General features: G+C 61.1%; 3 protein-coding genes across 10 annotated transcripts; 1 reads left to right on the top strand and 2 right to left on the bottom strand.

Moving 5' to 3' along the window:
* Positions 1-39: 39 nt before the first annotated feature.
* On the top strand, positions 40-6,176 carry RCCD1 (RCC1 domain containing 1). Of its 2 annotated transcripts, XM_069025216.1 has the most exons (7): positions 40-233; positions 586-934; positions 2,949-3,070; positions 3,243-3,347; positions 3,496-3,648; positions 3,798-3,827; positions 4,035-6,176. In XM_069025216.1, the coding sequence occupies exons 1-7, from the start codon at positions 71-73 to the stop codon at positions 4,175-4,177; spliced, it is 1,065 nt and encodes a 354-aa protein (XP_068881317.1). In that variant the 5' UTR covers positions 40-70; the 3' UTR covers positions 4,178-6,176. The 2 variants fall into 2 exon arrangements, with proteins under 2 accessions (XP_068881317.1, XP_068881318.1); XM_069025217.1 differs by lacking the exon at positions 3,798-3,827.
* Positions 6,177-6,237: 61 nt separating this feature from the next.
* PRC1 (protein regulator of cytokinesis 1) lies at positions 6,238-11,981 on the bottom strand. Of its 5 annotated transcripts, none has more exons than XM_069025211.1 (14): positions 11,891-11,981; positions 11,331-11,463; positions 10,865-10,987; positions 10,283-10,516; positions 10,035-10,205; positions 9,676-9,825; positions 9,299-9,446; positions 9,078-9,214; positions 8,737-8,832; positions 8,476-8,622; positions 8,008-8,118; positions 7,717-7,827; positions 6,939-7,124; positions 6,238-6,326 (listed from the first exon to the last, which is right to left on the bottom strand). In XM_069025211.1, exons 1-14 carry the CDS (start codon positions 11,899-11,901, stop codon positions 6,252-6,254), a joined length of 1,833 nt encoding a protein of 610 aa, XP_068881312.1. In that variant the 5' UTR covers positions 11,902-11,981; the 3' UTR covers positions 6,238-6,251. The 5 variants fall into 5 exon arrangements, with proteins under 5 accessions (XP_068881312.1, XP_068881313.1, XP_068881315.1 ...); XM_069025212.1 differs by having other exon boundaries at positions 8,017-8,118; XM_069025214.1 differs by having other exon boundaries at positions 6,239-6,326; positions 7,016-7,124.
* A 345-nt stretch (positions 11,982-12,326) lies between these two features.
* VPS33B (VPS33B late endosome and lysosome associated) lies at positions 12,327-19,788 on the bottom strand. Of its 3 annotated transcripts, XM_069025661.1 has the most exons (23): positions 19,575-19,714; positions 19,331-19,411; positions 19,186-19,247; positions 18,981-19,030; positions 18,689-18,756; positions 18,423-18,468; positions 18,020-18,114; positions 17,605-17,709; positions 17,185-17,281; positions 16,978-17,055; positions 16,611-16,684; positions 15,611-15,697; positions 15,437-15,527; positions 15,178-15,252; positions 14,803-14,867; positions 14,681-14,735; positions 14,553-14,599; positions 14,089-14,221; positions 13,748-13,821; positions 13,125-13,226; positions 12,874-12,949; positions 12,685-12,801; positions 12,327-12,459 (listed from the first exon to the last, which is right to left on the bottom strand). In XM_069025661.1, the coding sequence occupies exons 1-23, from the start codon at positions 19,668-19,670 to the stop codon at positions 12,380-12,382; spliced, it is 1,854 nt and encodes a 617-aa protein (XP_068881762.1). In that variant the 5' UTR covers positions 19,671-19,714; the 3' UTR covers positions 12,327-12,379. The 3 variants fall into 3 exon arrangements, with proteins under 3 accessions (XP_068881762.1, XP_068881760.1, XP_068881761.1); XM_069025659.1 differs by having other exon boundaries at positions 12,685-12,949; positions 19,575-19,788; XM_069025660.1 differs by lacking the exons at positions 18,423-18,468; positions 18,689-18,756 and having other exon boundaries at positions 19,575-19,787.
* Positions 19,789-19,832: the final 44 nt, after the last annotated feature.

Below are 19,832 nucleotides of genomic sequence, written 5' to 3'. Positions count from 1 at the left end.
TCTGTCCGTCTGTCCGTCCGCCCCTTCGCCGTCACCTCCGGTCCCTCCTCTCCCGGTGCCCGCCCCAACCATGGCGGCGCCCGCTCGCTCTTGGCTCGTGTTCGGGTTCAGCCCCGAAGAGGCGGCCGGGGAGCCGGGCCCGGGCCCGGGCCCGGGGCCGTGGCGGCTGGAGGCGGGCCCCGAGGGGATCTTCCGCGTGTGGCCTGCCTGGAGCTACGTGGTCGTGGAGACCGGTGAGCGCCCCCGGCCCGCCTGGAGCCTCGGTGCCAGTCCCTCCCGCGGGGCCAGTGCGGCCCTTCGCCGGCCTGTGCCCGCTTCCCCTTGCCGCTCCCCGGGATGGCGGGTCCCGTTCCCACCCTGCGCTGCCGCGCCGGTCGCCCCGGTTCGTCCTGTCCGTCCCTTCCACTGACGCCCCTTCCCCCGGGATGGGACCCCTCCCCAGCCCTCCCACCGCGCCGGTTCCCCCGGGATGCTCCCCGCTGGTCCCCCGGTGACGTTCCCGTCCCGTGCCCCCAGGCCCCCGGGCTGTCCCCGTCCCGCCCCCCGGGCTGTGCCCAGTCGGTCGCTGAGATGCCGCCGCGGCAGGCGCGGGGCTGGAGGTGCGGAGCGCGGGGCTGCGGCGGCGGCTGCCGGGCTGGGCCGAGGCGCTGCCCTCCGAGACGCACCTGGTGCTGCGGGGCCCGGCGGGGGCCCGCGCCTGGCGGCGGGAGGCGGCGGTGAGGGGAGCGCTGCAGGACGAGCCCGCCTGGAGCCGGGCGCTGCCGCCGGAGCCCGGCCAGCCGCTGCCGCTCCTGCCCGGCGGCTTCGCCACGCCGCGGCCGCCGTTCTTCACCGCACTGCCGGCTGGCCTGCGGGCCCGGCGGCTGGTTCTGGGCACGGAGCACGCCCTACTACTGGGCGCCGCCGGGGAGGTCTTTACCTGGGGCGGTGGCAGGTGAGCAGGGGCTGTGGGTGCACAGGGGTGCAGAAGAGGGATGGCAGTGGGTGGGGTTCAGGAGCTCCAGGACAAGCGCTGCGCTGGTGGGATGCAGAGAGAATGGTGGGGATGCAGAAGGGGCATGAGAGTGCAGAAGGGATATGCGGGAGCCTTTGGGGGGAGTGCGGGTGAGAGGATGTCAGAATGGGGGTCACCTCAGGGGCTGAGCCCCCCTTAGCCTGCACACACTGCCTGGGGCCAGCATATGCCTCCTGACTTTCCCATGGGGGTGGATTTGGGAATGATAGGAGATTACAGCTGAGACAAAAGTATCAGGGTACCACCTGCAGGTTGGTATGCTCACCCCCATGCTGATGGGATCTGTCCCTCATCTGAACCAGGTCCCCCCCAGCATGGGCATCCCAGCTCACGGCTTCTCCTGCCTTGGCTGTGCCCCTTTTCCCACTGAGTCTACCCTTGCTGGCCCCATGAGCAGCCCTGTCTCCTCTCTAGGTGCTGGGTCTCTGGCTACAGTGGGGCCTCTGCTCTGACTTTTGGCTCTCTCAGGGCAGTCTTTGAGGACACTTGGGTCTCTGTATGACCATCAAGCTCCCTGCTCGGTCCCTGCTTCTCTGTAACTTGTCACACAAGCACCAACTGGCAGCAAAGCTCTTGTGTTTCTAAACTGGAAATTGATTCCATCAGTCTATGACAATTCAGTGCCAGGTCCCTCTGGTAAAGCCTGTGGGAGAGGAGTGAACCCCTTGGGAAAACCTTCCAGCCCCAGCACCTTGTGTCACCTGCCAGGAGCTGAACTTGAATGCATTTAACAGCTGGTGCCACTGCTCAGTTTATTCTCACAAAGGCGTTTGTTGTTCTTTAGGGAGTTGTTTGTGCATTTGCTGCCCCAATCAAATTTTCCCAGAAGGTGCTGGAGACCCCAGCCACAGGTCCCCCTGCCCTGGATCCCTGAGTTCTGCTGGTGCATGATGAGGCCTGGCAACAAGAACTAGTTGTTCTCATCTGTGGAGTGGAAGGATTGCTGCGTTCCTCTTTGCTACTTATGGAAGACAAACCCAGCACTGATTATCAGTCACTGTCACAGAGCTGTGTGCCCTGGCACAGTGCCCTCCCTGTTCCTCATTGCTCAGAAGTGTTTCATTCCCCATTCCCTGCTCCTCAGTTGCTGGCTCTGGGCTAGCTGGTAGCAAATAGCTCGTGGCAAACACAACACTCAGTTCACATCAGCAGTTGTTGCATTGCAGACACTACATCATTTGGTCCTTCTTGTCTTCTCTTCAGAGGAAAGGTTCCTACACGTGGGGATGTGTACTTGAGGATTAACTTTTTTGTGATTTGGTTATTCAACACAGCTGAGAATCCTCTCACCCATGCCTGTGCCAGCTGTGTCCTGTACTGTGACAGCTGTGCTGTGTGATAGCCATGTGCTGGCCCAGCTCACCCCTTTGTAGCCCCTCTCTTGCTGCTGGCTGTGGTCACCATTGCCGTCTTGTGAGGGAGTGCCTGGAGCCACTTTCCTATTGCAGCATGCCCTTCCCTGCCCCTCAGCTCTCAGTGTTTCTTTGCCTCAGTCCTCTGCAGATTTCCCATATGGAATGTGAAGAGCCTTTCCAGTGGCATGCATCAGCACAGCTGTTGACATCCTGAGCTGTCACATTGAAGCTCCCCAGACCAAACAGGCACCACTCTGCTGCCAAACTGCTCCTCTCACCCCTACAGCTCCTGCCAGCTCCTCCTGCTTCTGCCCCATCTCTGACAACCAAAGCCCCTGATGCTGCCCACTGACCCCTGGCTGTAACTGTGGTGGTCTGGTGCTTGGCTCCTCCCTGTTCCTGAAGTCGATTCTTCTGCTCAGCTGTGGTTGTTCCCTGAGCTGCTCAGGCTCTGCCAGCCTTGGGCTGGGTTGGTGGCAGCAGGAAGGGCTTGGTGGGGACTGTGGGCACGGAGGAGGCACGGGAGCTGGAGGCTGTGGGCTATGGGTGTGTCTGTCTGTCCTTCTGTGTCCCTGCAGGCATGGGCAGCTGGGCCACGGGCTACTGGAGTCAGAGCTGCAGCCGCGGCTGGTGGAGGCGCTGGCTGGGGTGCCCATGCAGGCGGTGGCGGCCGGCGGGTGGCATTCAGCCAGCGTTAGCGGTAAGGGGCTGGGCTGGGCGTGGGAGGTTGAGATGCTGGTGGCAGCCTACGGCCCCGGTGGGACCTGGCTTGGGGAATATGGAGTGTCGGTGTCCCTGGAGCACGCAGTGCTGCCACCGAGTGGAGCTCAAGGGTCAGCTCTGCCTGATGCGTTCTTCCCCTCACCCCACAGAGGCAGGAGACCTGTACATGTGGGGCTGGAACGAGTCGGGGCAGCTGGCTCTGCCCTCCAAAGCGCTGGCACAGGAGCGAGCGCAAAATGAAGACACGGGCGCAGGTGAGTGCTGCTGGCCAGGCTGAGGGCAGGGTGGGCTGGGTTCCTGCACAGCCCCAGCAGCTCAGTGCAGGGCCAATGTGGTTTGAGCCTGCGAGCAGTGTTGGTGTTACCAGTCACTCCTGGGAGCTGAGAGTTGACTGTTTTGCAGGGAACACCAAGCTGATGCCCTGCCGGGAGCAGTCGGCTGCCAAGGATGCTGCATTCATTTCCATCCAGGCCTTCCCGGCACTGCTGGATCTGCCACAGGACCTGGAGGTCAGCGCGGTCAGCTGTGGGTCCCGACACACAGCGGTCATCACACGTGAGTGACCAGTGGGGCAGGTGGCAGTGCCTCTGCGGGCAAGGGTGCTGACAGGTGCCAGGGCTCACCAGGACCCAGTGGGCAGTGCCCCCGGGAGTAGGGGGACAGAGCTCACCGGGTGCTGGCTGATGGTGCTGTCCCTGTTGCAGGAGGCGGGGAGCTCTACACCTGGGGCTGGGGTAAGTGGCACCTCTTCTTTGGGACTGTACAGCCTCCCCAGGAGCAGCTTCTGATTCCTGTTCTCTCACCCTTGGCTCTTTTGTCCCTGTGCGAGTTCCATCTGTACTGGGGGCTCTTGTGTTCCCTCCCTCCCTCCCCATAAACACCAGGAGCAATTGCCCTGCGAGGCCCCAGGGCCACATTAGGTCATGGCTGTGTGTCTGCAGGTAAATACGGACAGCTGGGACACGGGAACAACATCAGCTCTGACCAGGCACGCCGTGTCGAGTACCTGGTGGCCCAGGGGTTGCGGGCAGAGAAGGTGGTGTGTGGGCCCTGGACCACCTATATATGTGTGCTGGAGCCATGAGAGCCCCAAAACCCACAACCCATGGCTGCTGCCAGACAAAGGATGAGGGCGAGCTCTGCTCTGCAGGACCAGCTCCAGGACCACTCTGTCCTCAGGGCTAGGGCAGCCAGCCCCACCACGGCACAGGATGGGGCTGAGTTTAGCCCACAGTGACCTGACTTCACACCCTGGAGTGGAGCTGCAGCTGCACCAGGGCCAGGGACACCCTGGGACGGGCTGGATGTGTTTATTAAATTAACTTTTCCATAAGGTCTGCAGTGTTGGTGTGTGCAAGACATGTTCCAGCATATCCAATGAAGCTATCCTGGCAAGGGACTGCATGGGGCTGTGGCTAGGGTTTGTGTGAGCATGGTGGTAGTTCAGGGATGTTCTGGCTGAGCAGCACTGGCACAGAGCTGAGGCCGATTCTGCTCCTCTGGGGGTTGCAGAGGAAATTGTGACAGGTGGGACACACAGCTGGACCAGGGGATGCCCAGCTGACCCCAGAGGTATCCCAGACCATGTGGCATCATGACCAGTGTGGAAAGTGGGGAAGAAGGAATGGGGGGGATGCTCAGAGCAGTAGTGGCTTCGTCCCCAGGTTACCATTACCATGGTGGGGCTCTGGTGGCCTGGGCAGGGTGAGCACCAGTTGGAAGGAGGGAATGAATTCTTGGTTTTGCTTTGTTCTGGGTGGCTTTTGCTTCCCATGCTGAACTGTTGTTGTCTCATATCACAAATTTTCCAGCTTTCACGTGGTGGTTGTGTCCATAGTCCTGCTGGGGAGTTCAGAGAGGCAGGGGGGAAGGGCAAGCAGCTGAGAGGGGCTGAGGGTGGTTTGGGGAGTGGGAATGCAGCCTTTTGGTCAGCATGGTCATGGCTTGAAGCTGCAGCTTTTTCAGCCACTCCAGATGTGGATTGGAGCTTCACCTTTTCTGGCCTGGCAGGGTGAGGATTGCAGCTCCTGCTTTTTCAGCCAATCAGGACACAGGTTGGGGCTGCAGATTTGTCAGCCAATGAGGACACAGGCTGGAGCTCCAGCTTCTTTGGCCAATCAGGACAAGGATGAGCGTTCCAGCTTATTCAGCCAATCAGGATGTGGATCAGAGCTGCATCTTTTTCAGCCAATCAGAACACAGATTGACGCTCCAGCTTATTCATCCAATCAGGATGTGGATGGGAGCTGGTGCAGACTGAAGTGTCACCTCTTTCAGCCAATCAGAACATGTATTGGAGCTCCAGTTTCTTCGGCCAGTCAGGACATGGATTGGACCTGCTGCTTTTTCAGCCAATCACGATGTGGATCGAAGCATCACCTTATTTGCCCAGTCAGGGCATGGATTGGCGTTCCAGCTTTTTCAGCCAATGGGAATGCGGATTGGAGCTGGTGCTTTTTCAGCCAATCAGGACACGGATCAGAGCTCCAGCTTACTGGCTAATCAGGATGCATCTTGAAGCAGCAGCTTTTTCAGCCTATCAGGACACGGATTGAGGGTGCTGCCTTTTCAGTAAATCAGGATGTGGTGGAAGGTCCAGCTCTTTTAGCAAATCAGGATGTGGATTGGCACTGAGGCTTTTCCAGCCAATCAGGACACAGACTGAGGGTGCAGCTTTGCCAGCCAATCAGGATGTGGATTGAAGCACCAGCTTTTTCAGCCAGGCACAATGTGGACTGGAGTTCCAATCAGGATGGATTGGATGCTTATTCATCCAATCAGGATGCTGATTGGAGCTGCTGTTTTCTTCAGCCAATCAGGATGTGGATCAGCACTCCAGCTTACTTGGCCAATCAGGATGCAGATTGGAACTGCTGGACTTGATTGGCCAAAGAAGCTGCAGCTCTGTTCCTGATTGGCTGGGACTCCCCAGAGCCACGCCCTGAGATTCAGGGTTGCCCCGGCCCTTCCATCGCCTTCCGCCCCTCCGGGGACCCCAGCAAATCCACTCAGAGGTGGGGGCTGTACAGGGACTTTATTCACATCATCTAGAAAAATTTTTTAAATAAAAGCACACTTCTAAAGCGGCAACCAAGGGGAGGATTATCCTGGAGTGGGAGATGCTGCAGGCCATGCAGAGCTGCCAGCACAGGGATTCATTACGCGGCATTGTTGGTGGTGGAGTTGAGGACATGAGAGGTGCTTTCAAAGTTGGAAGCCTTTGAAAGTTCGCGCTGTGGAAACAAGAAGTGGGAGAGGGGAATGAGGGGAGGGAGGGGGCTGCTTCCTCACAGTTCAGGGGGGACAGAGAAAGGGCAAGCCAGGCTGCCAAAAGGAGATGAAATGCAAATTAATGTGAACTCTGTAACTTGTAGCCAATGAACATTAATACCTCTGTTTACTAAAATGTATAAAAAGTTTTTGGTAGTGTCATACAATGGTAAATCTCAGGCTCAGCACAGCCTGATGGGAGGACAGAGGCTGTCCAAGGCCCCACAGGGTCTCCCCCAAGAGAGGAAAGCCCCATCCACTGGCAGCCTCTGCTCACTCCCTCGTCCGGGGCTCTGCCTTGGGTCTGTCCCTGCACAGGTGTGTCCCTGACTGCAGCCTGTCCTCTGGGCTGGTGGTCTGTCCCCAGTGGCTGCTCAGGGCCCTCTGCCTCCAGCTCTGAAGTTCTCCATGGGGAGTCACAGGCAGGGGCAGGAGCAGCCACCCTGTGAGAGGACACGGGGTGCTGTGCAGGGACACAGCGGGGGGACACAGCCCCATGGGGTGCTTGGACAGGAGGGAGCAAAGGTCTTGTGCTGTGCAGTGAGGGGAGGGTGGGGTTAGAAGAGGTGAATTACCGCAAACTCAGAATAGGTGCTGGCAACAGAACTAACGCTGTGGTTACGCTGGGCAGGGGCTGTGGGGGTGCACCCACCGCTCAGGGTGGTTCCATCCAGCTGGGACATGTTTTCCTTGTTCCGCTCCCTGAGCCTGGGTCGGGGGGGCTTCGCTGCTGCGCGGCTGGGGGTCCGAGCCCGGCCGAACTGTGGGCAGAGGTGACAGTTATGGGATGCAGGAATCGAGCGGAGGCAGGAGAGCTGCGGCAGCTTCACTACCCATTGCTGTGCGGAGCCAGAGCAGTGTCAGGCTCCAGGAGCTCTCCAGACTCCGGGGTCCAATTCTGGCCCCTGAAACAGATGGCATAGAATCACAGAATCCTGGAATGATTTGGGTAGGAAGGGACTTTAAAGCCCATCTTGTTCCACCCCCGTGCCATGGGCGGGGATGCCACTCACTAGACCAGGATGCTCAGGCCCTGTCCAGCAGCACACACAGATTTTGAAGGTCCCCCACGCTGCAGGCTCAGCACTAAAGAACAGGAGTACACTACAAATCTGGGCTGGAGGAAGATTTTCTGGCACCCTCTTCCTCCCTTGGGTCAGCGGTCAGCAACACCCCAGCAGGATGGCAGTAGCCCCACAGAGCAGACTGTGGACAAACAGGGGCTTCTGTCCCACACAAACTCAGCAGGGGAGGCAGCAAACCATGGGGTGACAGCAAGAAGAGCTGCACCATCTCAGCTCACCCATCCCTTCCAGCCCAGCCCCGGGGAGGGACTCCCCCAAGGCCCCTCACCTTCTTCCCAGAGGGTGGCAGCCGAGATGTGGGCGAGTGGGAGATGGTACCCCCAAAGGCTGAGCGAACAGTGCTGTTGGGGGTGGCACTGGCGATGGAGGTGCCATGGAGCTGAGGAGAAAGCAGAGCACACATCACACAGGACATCCTCCCATGGGGTTGCAGCACCCTGATCTCTCCCCACATGTCCCAACGGGGCCGAGGCCAGTGCAAGGCCATGCTCCAGCCCAGGGAGAGCTCAGCTCCAGGCAGGACCCCAGGCCACCACACTGCTCTGCAGGGACATTTTACCTTGCTTACTTTGGCAGGTGTGTGGGGGCTGAGCATGCGCCGCTTAATGGGTGTCCGTGGGGTGCTGCCATACAGCATCTCCGTCTCCATTTGCCGGCTCTTCTTCAGGTGCTGTGGGAGACACCTGCACTTACACACCTGAGCACCACAAAGCTGATGCATCTGTGTGACACTGGCAGTGGGCACTACCCTGCTGACAGCCTGGCACAGCCACACAGCAGGAATTTCATCAGAGATTTACAGGCATCCAGAGCCAAGTGTCACCTCTGGCACTTTTCTGGGCCAGAAAGGGGCTTGGCCCACATGGGTGTGACAGCAATGGGCACCAGCCCCACTGCCTGCCACTTCCAGGCTGGGAATGAGCACGCAGAGCCCAGGGCCCAGCAGGGACACCCCTAGGCTCGCATTCTTACGCAGGAGCCAGAGACACTCCCAGGCAGAAGCCAACATGCTCAGCTCTGTACTCACCCGCTCCTGCTTCTCCTTCTCCTTCTCTAGACGGTACAGCTTCCACTGCTCTGACACATACTCCATGAACTGCTGCCCCTTCACCAGGAAAGCTCCCTTGAACTCCTGCTCCCAGGTCTGGACCTTTCTCTCCAGCTCCTCCTGCAGCTGATCAGGACATGAGGACAGTGCAGGGGCTGCGCTGAATGCAGGTGTCCCCACACCCAAGGATCCCTTTTCCTCTGTCGGGGACCACAGGTCCTTTGCCAGAGCTGGACCTACCCTAGACAGCGTCTTCTGCAGCTTTGCTCGCTGCTTCTCCTCCTTCAGCAGGTTTCCTCCACGATTGGTGAAGCGACCGGGGTCATTTGCTTTGCTCTGGTAGAGAAAGGGGGTCATGAGAGACACAAACACACCACCCAATGCCCTCAGCCTCACGTGGTGAAGGCCCCAGAGGAGCCAGCCCTGCACCAACACCCCAATACTCAAAACACAGCACTCCATCCCTGCACTGGCCCACCATGACTTCCCAGTGCCTCCCTGCTCCTTCCCAGAGCACTCTGCCCACGGGAGCAGAGGTGTACACTAATCCATGACCTGGCATGCTCCTGCCTGGACAGTACCTCCAGCTCCAGGAACAGCTTCCAGTTCTCCTCCCACTTCTGAACAGCTTCAAACAGATCTTTGTGTGTTTCATAGTAGATCTTCATCTTGCCCACCTCAGCGTCATGCAGCTCGAGCAGCGTCTCTGTGTAATCCTCTGGAAGGGCACAACAGCCAGGTCAGGGGGGTGCTGGAACCACTGGGATCCCTCCCCAAAACTGCCTGGCCAGCCAGCACCCACCATCATAGAAGGGGCTGAAGCCTTCCCTCTGCTCCTGGCTGTAGAAGCATTTGTCCCAGTAATCAGCCAGCTCTGCCCGGATTGCATGGATCACGGATTTCATGTTCTGCAGCTTCAGCTCCTCCAGACGGTCCACTTCCAGCTGCAACTGTCCCCAGGACCAGAGCACAGGTCAGGGAGGAAGAGGGGGGAGAACAGGATTCATCTTCTGCATGAGCCACTCTCTAGAATGAGGCAGCTGCCAGCACCAGCCTCCAGGCAGGTGTTTGGCAGAATTTGGCCTGCTCGCCTCACCCCTTACTGAGCAAACAGGAGCATGAGATCCCCAGGAGCTGCTGCCCCCAGCCCTCCCACCACGAGCGCAACAGGGCTCTTACAGCTCTCCTAGTTTTGACTCTAGAGCCAGCCAGGTGCACGGCCGAGGACTCTCTCTCCTCCTCCGGGATCTGCAGCCTCTCCCAGAGCGCGACGATCCTGGCGCGCAGCTCCGTGCACACAGCCTCGTTCAGGGCCCGCTGGGCTTCCAGCTGGAGGGAGGGGGAGCAGGGAGTCAGCGCAGCCTTTGGCTCTGCTGCACCCGCAAAGCCGCACGCGTGGCACGTGAGATCTCAGCCCCTTGAAAAGGGTGTGCTAACACGCACCCTTGCTCAAAACCTAGCAGTCCCTCTGATATCATGGTGGCAGCTGCTGTCAGCACACCCAGCAGCCCCCAGCACTGCCTCAGAGCATGACATACCTGCTGCAGCAGGTTCTGGAGGGCCACGATGTTGTCCTTGGACAGGCAGAACGCCTCCTCATCCTCACACACCACATCCCGCTCAAAGCTAGTGTCCGGGGTGTGGTCCAGCTCCTCCATGAGCAGAATGATCTGACGCTTGTTGCTGACAAATTCTTCCCGCCTTTGCTCCTGGGGGTGAGGGCAGTGTCAGGAACCAGGGGCCCCTTTGCGAGCCTCTCAGTGACACCCTCACCCTCCATGCTCACCTTCAGGGTGTTGAGAGAGGCCACATGGCGCCGGTAGCGGTCCAAGTCCTCCAGGCTGGGCACACTCCCGGTGTCGATGCTGAACAGAGCTGTGCACAGGATGTCACACAGGTCTCGGTCCTGTTCCTGCAGGGCCTTCAGCTCCTGCTTCCGGTCCCGCTTCTGCTTCTGTAGCACCTCCACACGCGTGCGCAGATTCTTCTCCATCTGCAGGATGGTACTTTCCTCCTCTGTCTGCAAGAGGCCAGAAATCAGCTCTGTTCCACACTTCTCCCACACCTGACTCATGCTTTAGGCTTTTTATACAAACACTGGGGCCACCAGACCTGGGTCTGATCAAGATGTTCCCCAGGAAGGTGCAAGAACACCAGCAACACACAAAACAAGGTGCTGGAGAACACCACACAACCACCTACCAATGCCTGGCCTGTGAGAAGCCACAAATCCCTTGGCTCTACCAAGCACCCGAAAAAGCATGTTTGGATAGATATTTGCCTTGTGAGCTCTGACCTCTCGAGACACCGAGGCAGAGGTCAGGCAGCAGCACTGCTGCCAGCAGGATCCCAGGATCCCACACCTCACCTCAAAGGGGCCCAGCTGGAGCTCCCTGCACAGGGTGTCCAGCTCCTTCCGACACAGGGCGATGCTCTTCAGGAGACGTTCCTTCAGGCTTTCCTCCTCTGCCACCATCATGTCCAGGAGACTCTGCAGCACAAGTGCGGTTAGAGGCAGGGTGTGGGAATGCAGAGTGAGCAGGGGACGTGCAGGGAGAGTGGGCAGGGCAGCAGGACCACCGCTTGAGACCACGGCTGGGCCCGAGTGAGGTGTGGGCAGCGTGGGGAGCCCAGTGAGACGGGGCTGCACAGGGCGAAGGCAGAGGCGTGGTAACAGCTGGGCAGGGCTCCCAGCAGACCTGGCCAGCCCCGTCCTGGCGTCCCGAGAGAGCAGTCCTGGGTGAGCTCACTCCGAGCTGCTCGGGTCCCGGGCTCTCGCTGCAGCAGGTACGCGGCTCAAGAGAAGATCCGGGGAACCCCGCCCCGCCCCTCACCTTGATGTGCTTCTTGACGACGTCAGTGCGCTCCAGGCGCTGCTCCTCGGGAATACCGATCTCCTCCCAGATGTCCCGCAGCGCCGCCATGGCCCGATTCAGGCAGGACGCGGCCTCGGCCGCCAGCACCTCGCTGAGGGCACCGCGGGCCGTCAGCGGCCAAGGACAGTCTCGGGGCCCGAGAGCCTCCCCAGCCGCCGCCCGTCCCACCGTGACCTCCTGCCCCGGTTCCCAGCAGTCCCGGCACTTTCGGCCAGCCGTGCCCCCGGTTCCCAGCAGTCCCGGCACTTTCGGCCCGCCGTGCCCCCGGTTCCCCCGGTTCCCAGCAGTCCCGGCACTTTCGGCCCGCCGTGCCCCCGGTTCCCAGCAGTCCCGGCACTTTCGGCCCGCCGTGCCCCCGGTTCCCCCGGTTCCCAGCAGTCCCGGCACTTTCGGCCCGCCGTGCCCCCGGTTCCCCCGGTTCCCAGCAGTCCCGGCACTTTCGGCCCGCCGTGCCCCCGGTTCCCAGCAGTCCCGGCACTTTCGGCCCGCCGTGCCCCCGGTTCCCCCGGTTCCCGCACCTTTTCCTCATCGCCCCGCGCTGCGCTGCCGCCGCTCCGCCGATTCGAACTCCCCTCCCGGCCGCGCTGATTGGCTGCCGCGTCACCGCGGCCCCGCCCACAACCGCCACCAGGGCTGCGCCCCCTCGCCCGCCCGCGCCCCCGCCCCGCCCCAAGCCGCCCCCAGCCAATGGCCGGGGAGAGCCTTCGGCGCTTCCGACCAATCCGGAGCGAGGCCGCCACCGCCCTGCCGCGTCTAACGGCGCCGCCGCACTCCCGAGCTGCCAGCGGCCCCGTGACCCCGCCCCGGGCGGTGCCTGCGCGTCCCCGCGCATGCGCTCAGGGCTGCACCAGGACCCCGCGGGCCCGCAGCGTTCCTCGCCTCAACGCCGGGCCGCTTGCCCCGGGGTAGCGCTCCCGCCAGCGCCCACCCTCACACACACAGCCCTAGGCCGGGTCCTTGTCAGCAGAGATGTTTACTGGCAGGGTTCCCTCGGCCCGCTCCGGGGCTCAGGCCTTGGCTTCAATCATGGCCTCCATCATGCGGGCGCTGTTGGTGATGGCCGTGGTCAGGAAGATGAACTTGCACCCTGTAGGAAAGGCCCGTCGGTGCCCCAGCTGTGCTGTGGGGCAGCACTGACATTCCCAGCCCTGTCCCCGCCCATTTTCCAGGAGAGCTGTGTACCTCGCCACCCCCTTCCCCAGGGGCTTCAGCCAGTGCTGATTCCTGAGCACAGACCCTGCTTGGCTGCAAGCTGCAATGGCAGGCTCCCCAGGCTCCTGCCTGCTCCCTACCCTTCCCAGGCCGCTCCTACCTCTCTCCTTCCCCAGGAAGCGAAGTGCTGCAATTTCAGAGAAGGTGCAGCCCCCCAGGAAGACGGCAAGGACAACACGTTGGGACTCCCAGGCAGGGTTGTCCTCCACAGCGCTGTCTGGATAGGGAAGAATGCTGTAGGATATGCCCGCTGCCAGCCCCACTGCCCCCAGCCTGCCCCTACCACTACCTGAGACACAGAACTCGTTGCCATTGAGGAGTCGCACCACCTCCTCCAGGCCCTGCCAGCCCCGGCGCTCCAGCACCTAAGGGACAGGTGGGGTGTCAGGCTGGGTGCTGGGCACTGCTCAGGAGGCTCAGAGCAGTAGATGAACACCATCAGCCCTAGCCCTGGGCAGAGGGACCCCTGCTGGATTCCCCAAAAGGAGGCAGGGGCTCGAGGGGATGTGCCCAGTTCTCTCCAGCAGCAGATGAGCTCACCTGCTCGATGATCTTGCAGCTCAGGGGCACATAGGCCCCACCAAAAACATATGCCATGTCCCGAGGCATTTTGAGGTCATACTCGCCATCCAGCCGAGGGATCTGCAGTGACAGGTGACACCAGAGGTACAGGACCAGGCTTCCTGGGGCCTCACCCCTGCTCAGAGGTGCAGGGGTGAGGAGGGACAGATGCTTGGAGCATGGCTCTGTCCCCACCTCCTGCCCCACCACGCCAGAGCCAGCATCCCATGGCCTGGGTGGGCTGTGCAGTGAGGGCCAGGGGAAGAAAGGTCACCTCGCCAGCACCCTGGGACCTCTCATTGCCTCAGGATGGAAGACAAAGGGCTGCCTGCCCAGTGCCACTGCTGTGTCTGAAGGGGACAAGGAAAGCCCCAGCCCCGCACCACACTCACAGGGCGCCGGGTCAGGGCAGAGTGGGAAGCTGGCAATGGCCCCCAGCCCTGGGGAGAAGCCCGCAGGCTGCCTGGAGCAGCTGCAGCAGCTCTGGCCCTGAACCGTGTCCCCCTCAAGTGCCGAGCCTGCAGCCTGGGCATGGGCACAGGCTAAGCAGAGCTCTCTGCTCTGTGGGCACTGCAGCCAGCCAGCACCCCTCGAGGACGTACCAACCCCAGCTTCTTGCTTATGGCTCGGAAATTACTCTTCCTGGCCAAAGAATTAAACGCATCTGTGATCTTTCCTGGAAAACATAACAAGGAGAAGCATCTTAAAAGGTTCTGTCTGGATCCCAAACCCAGGCTGGCAGAGATGTGCAGGGCTGTGTGCTCTGGAGAATGGCTGTGGTGGCTGCTAGCCCTGGTGTCCCCACAGCAGAGCCCACTGCCCTGCCAGCAGCACCACTGCTGGAGACACGCTTGGGACTTGCAGCCCACACGTTTGCCAAGTGCTTCCAGCCAGATCTGAGGCAGCAGCTCCCAGGGACATGGGGCAGTGGGGGCTGGCTCACCTGCAGCACGGTCTGTGACCAGCTTGCTGACTTTGCTCTCCACAGCTGTCAGGGTCTCCCCAGCTGACTGCTCCGTCAGCAGCCCGATGCGCTTGAGGTTGTGGAAGGTCAGCAAGTGCTCGGGCCCGTAGCTCTGTGAATGGGCAGACAGATCAGTGTGGAGCCCCACACGTGAGCACGGGAAGCAGACAGGGTGTCCCCCCTGCGGTGAGGCACGGGTTGCTCAGAGCCCCCTGGCAAGCACAGGGCAGGGGCAGGTAGAGCCTGGGGCTCATGTGGAGCCTGTGGAGGCAGGGTCTATCCTGCAGAGACAGCCTGGGTGTGCTGGGACTGATGAAGAGTCTGTGGAGGCAGGGCCCATCCCCAGGAGCGCTGCTGCCCAGCGCCTCGTGGCCAGAACCACAGGGAGGGGAACCCCTATCTGACACAGCTCTTGCCCTGCAGTGACTCCCCAGGCCCCTCACCTGCAGGTACTGGGTTTTCAGGGAGCGGTAGTCCTTGGGGATGAGACCTGTGGGGAGCACCAGGTGAGTTCTGTGCCAGGGCTGGGGCTCAGTGCCACTGCTCTGGCCCAGCACAGCTGGGCACTCACCATTTTCTGTGATGGACAGGAGGCACATGAGGCGCAGGCTCTCGATGGGGGACACCTGTGGGGAGCAGGGGCTTAGCTGGGGCAGGACGGAGCAGCCGGAGCAGGCATCCCCATGGTCTCACCTGCCGGTCAATGTGCTCTTCGATGAAGCTGGTGCTCTCACGGACATCAAAGCCCTCCAGCAGTGCTGTGACAGGGGCACAGGCAGCATCACCCCAGGGCTCTTGCCAGCCCACTGAGCTGGGGTCTGGCCTCTGGGCTCGGCTGCCCACCCAAAGCCCCAGGGAATGGGGCCCCCACCCCAGCAGACATTCCCCCTCAGAGGGTGCGGCCTGACCCTTCTCAGGATCTTGAGACACCCCCAAAACAAGGGACTGGGAGGACGGTGGCCACACAGGGAACACCCAGGCGTGAAACTGCCTGGGCCTGGGGCAAGCGAGGCCATGGGTCAGACTGGGACAGGGGCAGGCACACACAGGGCATGGAGCAGCACTCACAGTGCTCAGCCTTGATGGTCTCTTGGAAGTCCTGCTTGGTTTTCTTTTTCATGATAGACTCACAGGCACCAATATCTACACAACCAAGAGACACAGCAGCTTTGGAGGGGAAAGGGCTCTGTGGGCACTGTTGGCACACGCCAACAGCCCCTGCCCTGCCCCTCCTAGGCACGTGCAGGGCCCCCCAGCCCCCTGCTTTCCCCGGTGCTCCAGCACTTGCAGTACACCCGAGGGCCCCTCCCTCCCCTCAGGCTCCTACGCAGGCTCAGCAGGCGATGCTCCTGCTTCAGTCCCTTCAGCTCCTGGGACACAAAGTCCTTCATCTGCTTGATGTCCATGCCCCGGCGCCGCTGTGGGAGGGAGAGCACGGGGGTGGTGGCCCAGCTGCGAGGGACAGTGCTGCAGGCATCCCTCATGCCAGGGTGACACTCACGTCGTACTGCGCCTGCAGGTTCCGTGACTTCTGGCTCAGGAAGCCAAACACGCTGGAGAAGTGCTCATTCCGAATCTGGCTGAACACCTGTGGAAACACCACAGCTACCAGGGCCCAGCCAGCTGCAGCCCTGGAGACACAGACCCCAGGGCCAATGCTCCCCAGCAACCTGCACAGCACTTTGGCCACACGCCCCAAAACACTGGCTGATGGCACAGCGGCCTGTGTTGGTGCATCCCTCTGACCCAGGCCCCAGGCCACACCATGATCTGAGAAATGCTCCTCAGGGATCAGCCTTGATGAATAGCACCTGGGCTGAGCTCCTCCCCAGCTTAGCAGAAACACTCTTTCTTCCCAGGTACTAGTACGGTGTAACGAGCTCCTGTTTTTTAATGAACAGCCTGGGAAACTTATTTTTGTAACCTGAATAAAAACCCAAGTGGAATAATATTTTCATTATCAAATTCCATAGTTAGATATCAACCTGAATTGTGGCCAGGATGGAAAATTACTATGAACCTTGTGACTCAACAGGAGGGTCTTCCATATTCCTTTCTATCCTTACCCTTTCCTATCCTTTTGATTCCTCCCTCATTCCCCACCTCCACATAGATATTTTTGGGTTGATTTGGGTTTGTATTGACTGATTTGTAATTTTTATTTGCTTTTCATCTGTGTGCTTTAACCATTTAAAACTTTGCCAACGTATTTTGTCATGCTGCAGCTTTTATATTAAACCTGTTTCTGCAGATACCTTTGTTGGTGATTCCTTAAGCGACCTTACAACACTCATTTGTGACACAGTCCTGCATGCAGGGACTCCGACAGGTTCAGAAATGGAGCTCCACCTGCAGAGCAGGTTTCTCTGGTCTCTGTGCCTAAACCCTTGCTCTGGGGGCCCAGCAGTCCCCAGCCACTCCTGCTCAAGCTTAGGGGAAGGGAATGGTCCACTCTGCCTCCTCCCACCAAGGGGACTTCCCCGAGGCTTGTGAGGACTCACTTTGTCCTGGGAATTGAGCAGCACCTTAATACTCTTGTCAGAAGAGGTAACTTCTGGCCCAAAATCCACACTGCCTGCAGGGAAAAGTGAAGAGCTGCTTTGTCCCAGACATAGCACCATTCCCGCATGCACAAGCCTCTCTGTAAGAGGTAGGAGAGACAGGGGATGCCAGCCCAGCGTCTTGGTCAAAGTGAGGACTGTCCCTGTGGATGACCTCCAGCAGCACCCCACACTGGGACTGTTCCTGTGGGAACAGCGCTGTGCCTGACAATGCCAGGCACAAACCCTGCAGGCGCTGGCCAGGTGTGTGCAGAGCCCCATTCTGCCCCGCTGTGAGTGCAGAGCCCTGTGCTGCCCTCTCGCCTACCACACTTGATGCGGAAGGTGTCGTCCACGAGCCCCTCGTAAACCACTTGGGAGCAGAGTGCTGTCACATAGTCTGTGTCTGCCAAGAGAGACGGAGCCAGGCTGCCCTCACAGTCCTCCAGCCACCCCACACAGGCTTTCCCTGCCCCTCTGGGAGACCTGCTGCCCAAACTGCTCCCCTCCAGCCGCTGCCCTTGCCTCAGCCCACCTCTGTCCATGAGGAAGACGTGTCCAATCTCAGGCTTCCTGCCCTGGCCTTCGCTCTCGCTCTCTTCCTCCAAGTCCCGCCACAGCTCATAGCTCATCTGTGAGGGGCAGAGGGTGCCAGGGCGGGGGAGCAGCCCCAGGCTCCCACCAAGGGCCCTGGCATGCAGCGGGGCTCACAACCAAGGCCAGGCACAAATGCTCCCCCCTGCAGGGCATGGGGGGCTCCACCACACCCCAGTGAGCAGCAGCTGCCCCTCTGCTGCCCACCTTGGCATATGGGACCCCCTGAAAACCTGCCCAGGAGGAGGCATAGCGCAGTGACGCCTCTGTGGTGACGTGCTGTCACATGGCTGATGGGGTCCAGGTCCCTGCAAGCCACACCCCTGATGGGGACCCAAGGGAGCCCCGGTGCCAGCCATACCTTAGCACAGCGGCCAATGCCGTAAGTTTTTCCAAAAGGGCCATAAAGAGAGTTCAGCAACTGCAGGGCTCTGGCAACAGGGTTGATCCAGCGGTGATCTCCCTCCTGCAGGATGAGGGAATGAGTGTGGGCAGCTGGCTGAGGACTGCCACGGCAGGGGATTGGGCTGGGGACGGAGCGGGCCCCGTGCTGGGAGCTCCTAGGAGGAACACAATGGGATGCCCCAAAGCTGCTCAGCCAGGAGCTGCCACTCCCCAACAGGAACTGCCCCTGGGGAGCAGATGGTGCCCGTGGTGCAAGCTGAGGGGCTGAGCAGGATGTCACACACCTCCTCTCCAAACAGCACCTTGTCCCCAGCCCCAGTGAGGCACAGGGGACAGGATGGGCTGTCACCCCCCTGCAGTGTCCCACTGACCAGAAAGTAGTCGCGGAAGAACTCGGGCAGCTCCATGCTGATGATGTCTTCATCCAGGGGCAGCAGGTAGAAGGACCACTCATCACAGGTGACATCTGTGTTTGGGACAGGGATAGGGGACAGTTACACAGCCCTGGGCAGGAAGAGCCCCAAGAATCACAGCAGCCCCAAAACAGACAGCTCCAGAGCTCCAGACAGGATGGGTGGCAGGACCCTCTCTCCTCAGGCAGAAGAGAGGGGCCAATGCTGTGACAGGCACACATCTGCCCACAAGCCAGCCTCGAGAGAACCCGTGTCCCCTGCCCACCTTCCTGTCCCTGTCCACACAGGGATCCCAGCACTGGGATTTAAATGGGATCATGCAGTGTCAGCTGCCCCGAGCCAGCAGTGCAGCTCCACTCACCACCAAAGACCCCCTCTTCCTCCAGCACCATCTCGCAAGCATAGAACTGGAAGGGAAGGGGAGACCTTCAGGGCCAGGCAAGCTCTTAGCAGGAAAAGCTCTGGAGGGGCCCAGCTCCTTCCCAGGTGTCACAACACTTGGGTTTATTTAAACATTTCTGGGTCAGAAACAAAGAATTTTCAGTGCCTATATAAAAGGTGGAGGGTGCAAAGGCTGGGCAGGCACAGAATGACAGCGGAATGGGCAGCACCATGGGTCCCACTGACCTTCTGGGGGCTGAAGATGATCTTGTATTTCCTGCTCCTTCCTGACATCTTGTCAGCGTTGACAATATCTGTGGACACCCCGCACAGACCCTGCACAGCTGCACAGCTGCCCACCCTGCCAGGCACGGCTCCCCTCGGCCCGTGGTCCCTGGGCTCACAGAGCCCGACCACCCCAGGCACAAGTGAAACGCCGGGAGCGGGACTCGCCCAGAGCCCCTCTCGGGCCTACGCACAGCGGTGCCCAGAGCACCGGACCCAGGCGAGGGGCACCTGCCTCTGGGGCCGCACTCACCGGCAATGAACCTCATCGTCCTCACTCGCGGCCGCACCAGGAAGCAGAACCTGCATCGCAGAGGGGAGAGGGGGGCTCCTCGTACCCGTCCCTGCCTGCCCCGGACCCTTCTGTCCAAAGCTGTGCTCGGGCACCAGCAGGTCCCGCACAGACGCGTTCTGAGCCGGGAGAGGCACGCAGGCAGCCTCGGCGCCGGGGCACTCACTGGTCGCTGGCGCCGGGGGCCGGCCGGGTCTCCACCTTGTACAGCTTGTCCACGTCGTGCTGCTGCGGGGACAGGGCGCGGGTTCGGCGCGGGCGGTGGCGGCGGGCAGGGGCGGCCGGGGCCGCCCGACCGGACCCCGCGGTACCTTCAGGATGGACACGTTGGCGATGCGGTCCAGGGGGCTCATCAGGTCGGCCTCGATGAACAGGTCCTTCTTCCCGGGGAGCTGCGGGCAGGAGAGCATGAGCCGGCACCCAGCGGCTGCTCCGTGCCAGGCCCCTCCCGGGCCGACCCCGACTGCCGACCCGCAACCCCAGAGCCGATACCGATCCCACCGATTCCCTATGCCCGCCCCCGTGCGGGACCCCTGTCCCGGGTGGCCCCCGGACCTGCTCCAGCAGGTAGACGAGCTGGTCTCGCGCCAGCCGCTTCAGGATCCCGAAGTCCGGCGGTTCGGGCGCGTCGCGTCGCCCGGCGAGGGCCATGGCGGGGGCCGGGCCGGCACCAGGAACGCCCGAGCGCGGAGCCGCGGCGCGGCCGGAACCCCACGGCGGCGGACGCGCACAGAACCACGGCGAGGCAGGGACGCGGAGCTGCGCGCACGTTTATTGGTCAAGGCGGCCCGCCCCGGCCCGCCCCGGCCCGCC

The sequence above is a fragment of the Aphelocoma coerulescens genome, chromosome 10 (assembly GCF_041296385.1).
Source record: "Aphelocoma coerulescens isolate FSJ_1873_10779 chromosome 10, UR_Acoe_1.0, whole genome shotgun sequence".
NCBI classification, from domain to species: domain Eukaryota; kingdom Metazoa; phylum Chordata; class Aves; order Passeriformes; family Corvidae; genus Aphelocoma; species Aphelocoma coerulescens.
The sequence above is the reverse complement of the archived record's forward strand: the minus strand, read 5'-3'. Positions and strand labels throughout refer to the sequence as shown.

Bases quoted from the DNA above. Each gene is read 5' to 3' on its own strand.
- RCCD1 (XM_069025216.1), top strand. From the start codon at position 71: ATGGCGGCGCCCGCTCGCTCTTGGCTCGTGTTCGGGTTCAGCCCCGAA. The intron at 935-2,948 runs GTGAGCAGGGGC...GTGTCCCTGCAG, and splicing joins TTTACCTGGGGCGGTGGCAG to GCATGGGCAGCTGGGCCACG. The intron at 3,828-4,034 runs GTAAGTGGCACC...GTGTGTCTGCAG, and splicing joins GCTCTACACCTGGGGCTGGG to GTAAATACGGACAGCTGGGA.
- PRC1 (XM_069025211.1), bottom strand. The intron at 9,826-10,034 runs GTATGTCATGCT...CCCTCCCTCCAG, and splicing joins TCCAGAACCTGCTGCAGCAG to CTGGAAGCCCAGCGGGCCCT. The intron at 7,828-8,007 runs GTAAAATGTCCC...CTTTCTCCTCAG, and splicing joins CACCTGCCAAAGTAAGCAAG to CTCCATGGCACCTCCATCGC.
- VPS33B (XM_069025659.1), bottom strand. From the start codon at position 19,670: ATGGCCCTCGCCGGGCGACGCGACGCGCCCGAACCGCCGGACTTCGGG. The intron at 19,412-19,574 runs GTCCGGGGGCCA...TCCTGCCCGCAG, and splicing joins TCGTCTACCTGCTGGAGCAG to CTCCCCGGGAAGAAGGACCT. The intron at 14,222-14,552 runs GTGAGGGGCCTG...GCCCATTCACAG, and splicing joins TGAAAACCCAGTACCTGCAG to AGCTACGGGCCCGAGCACTT.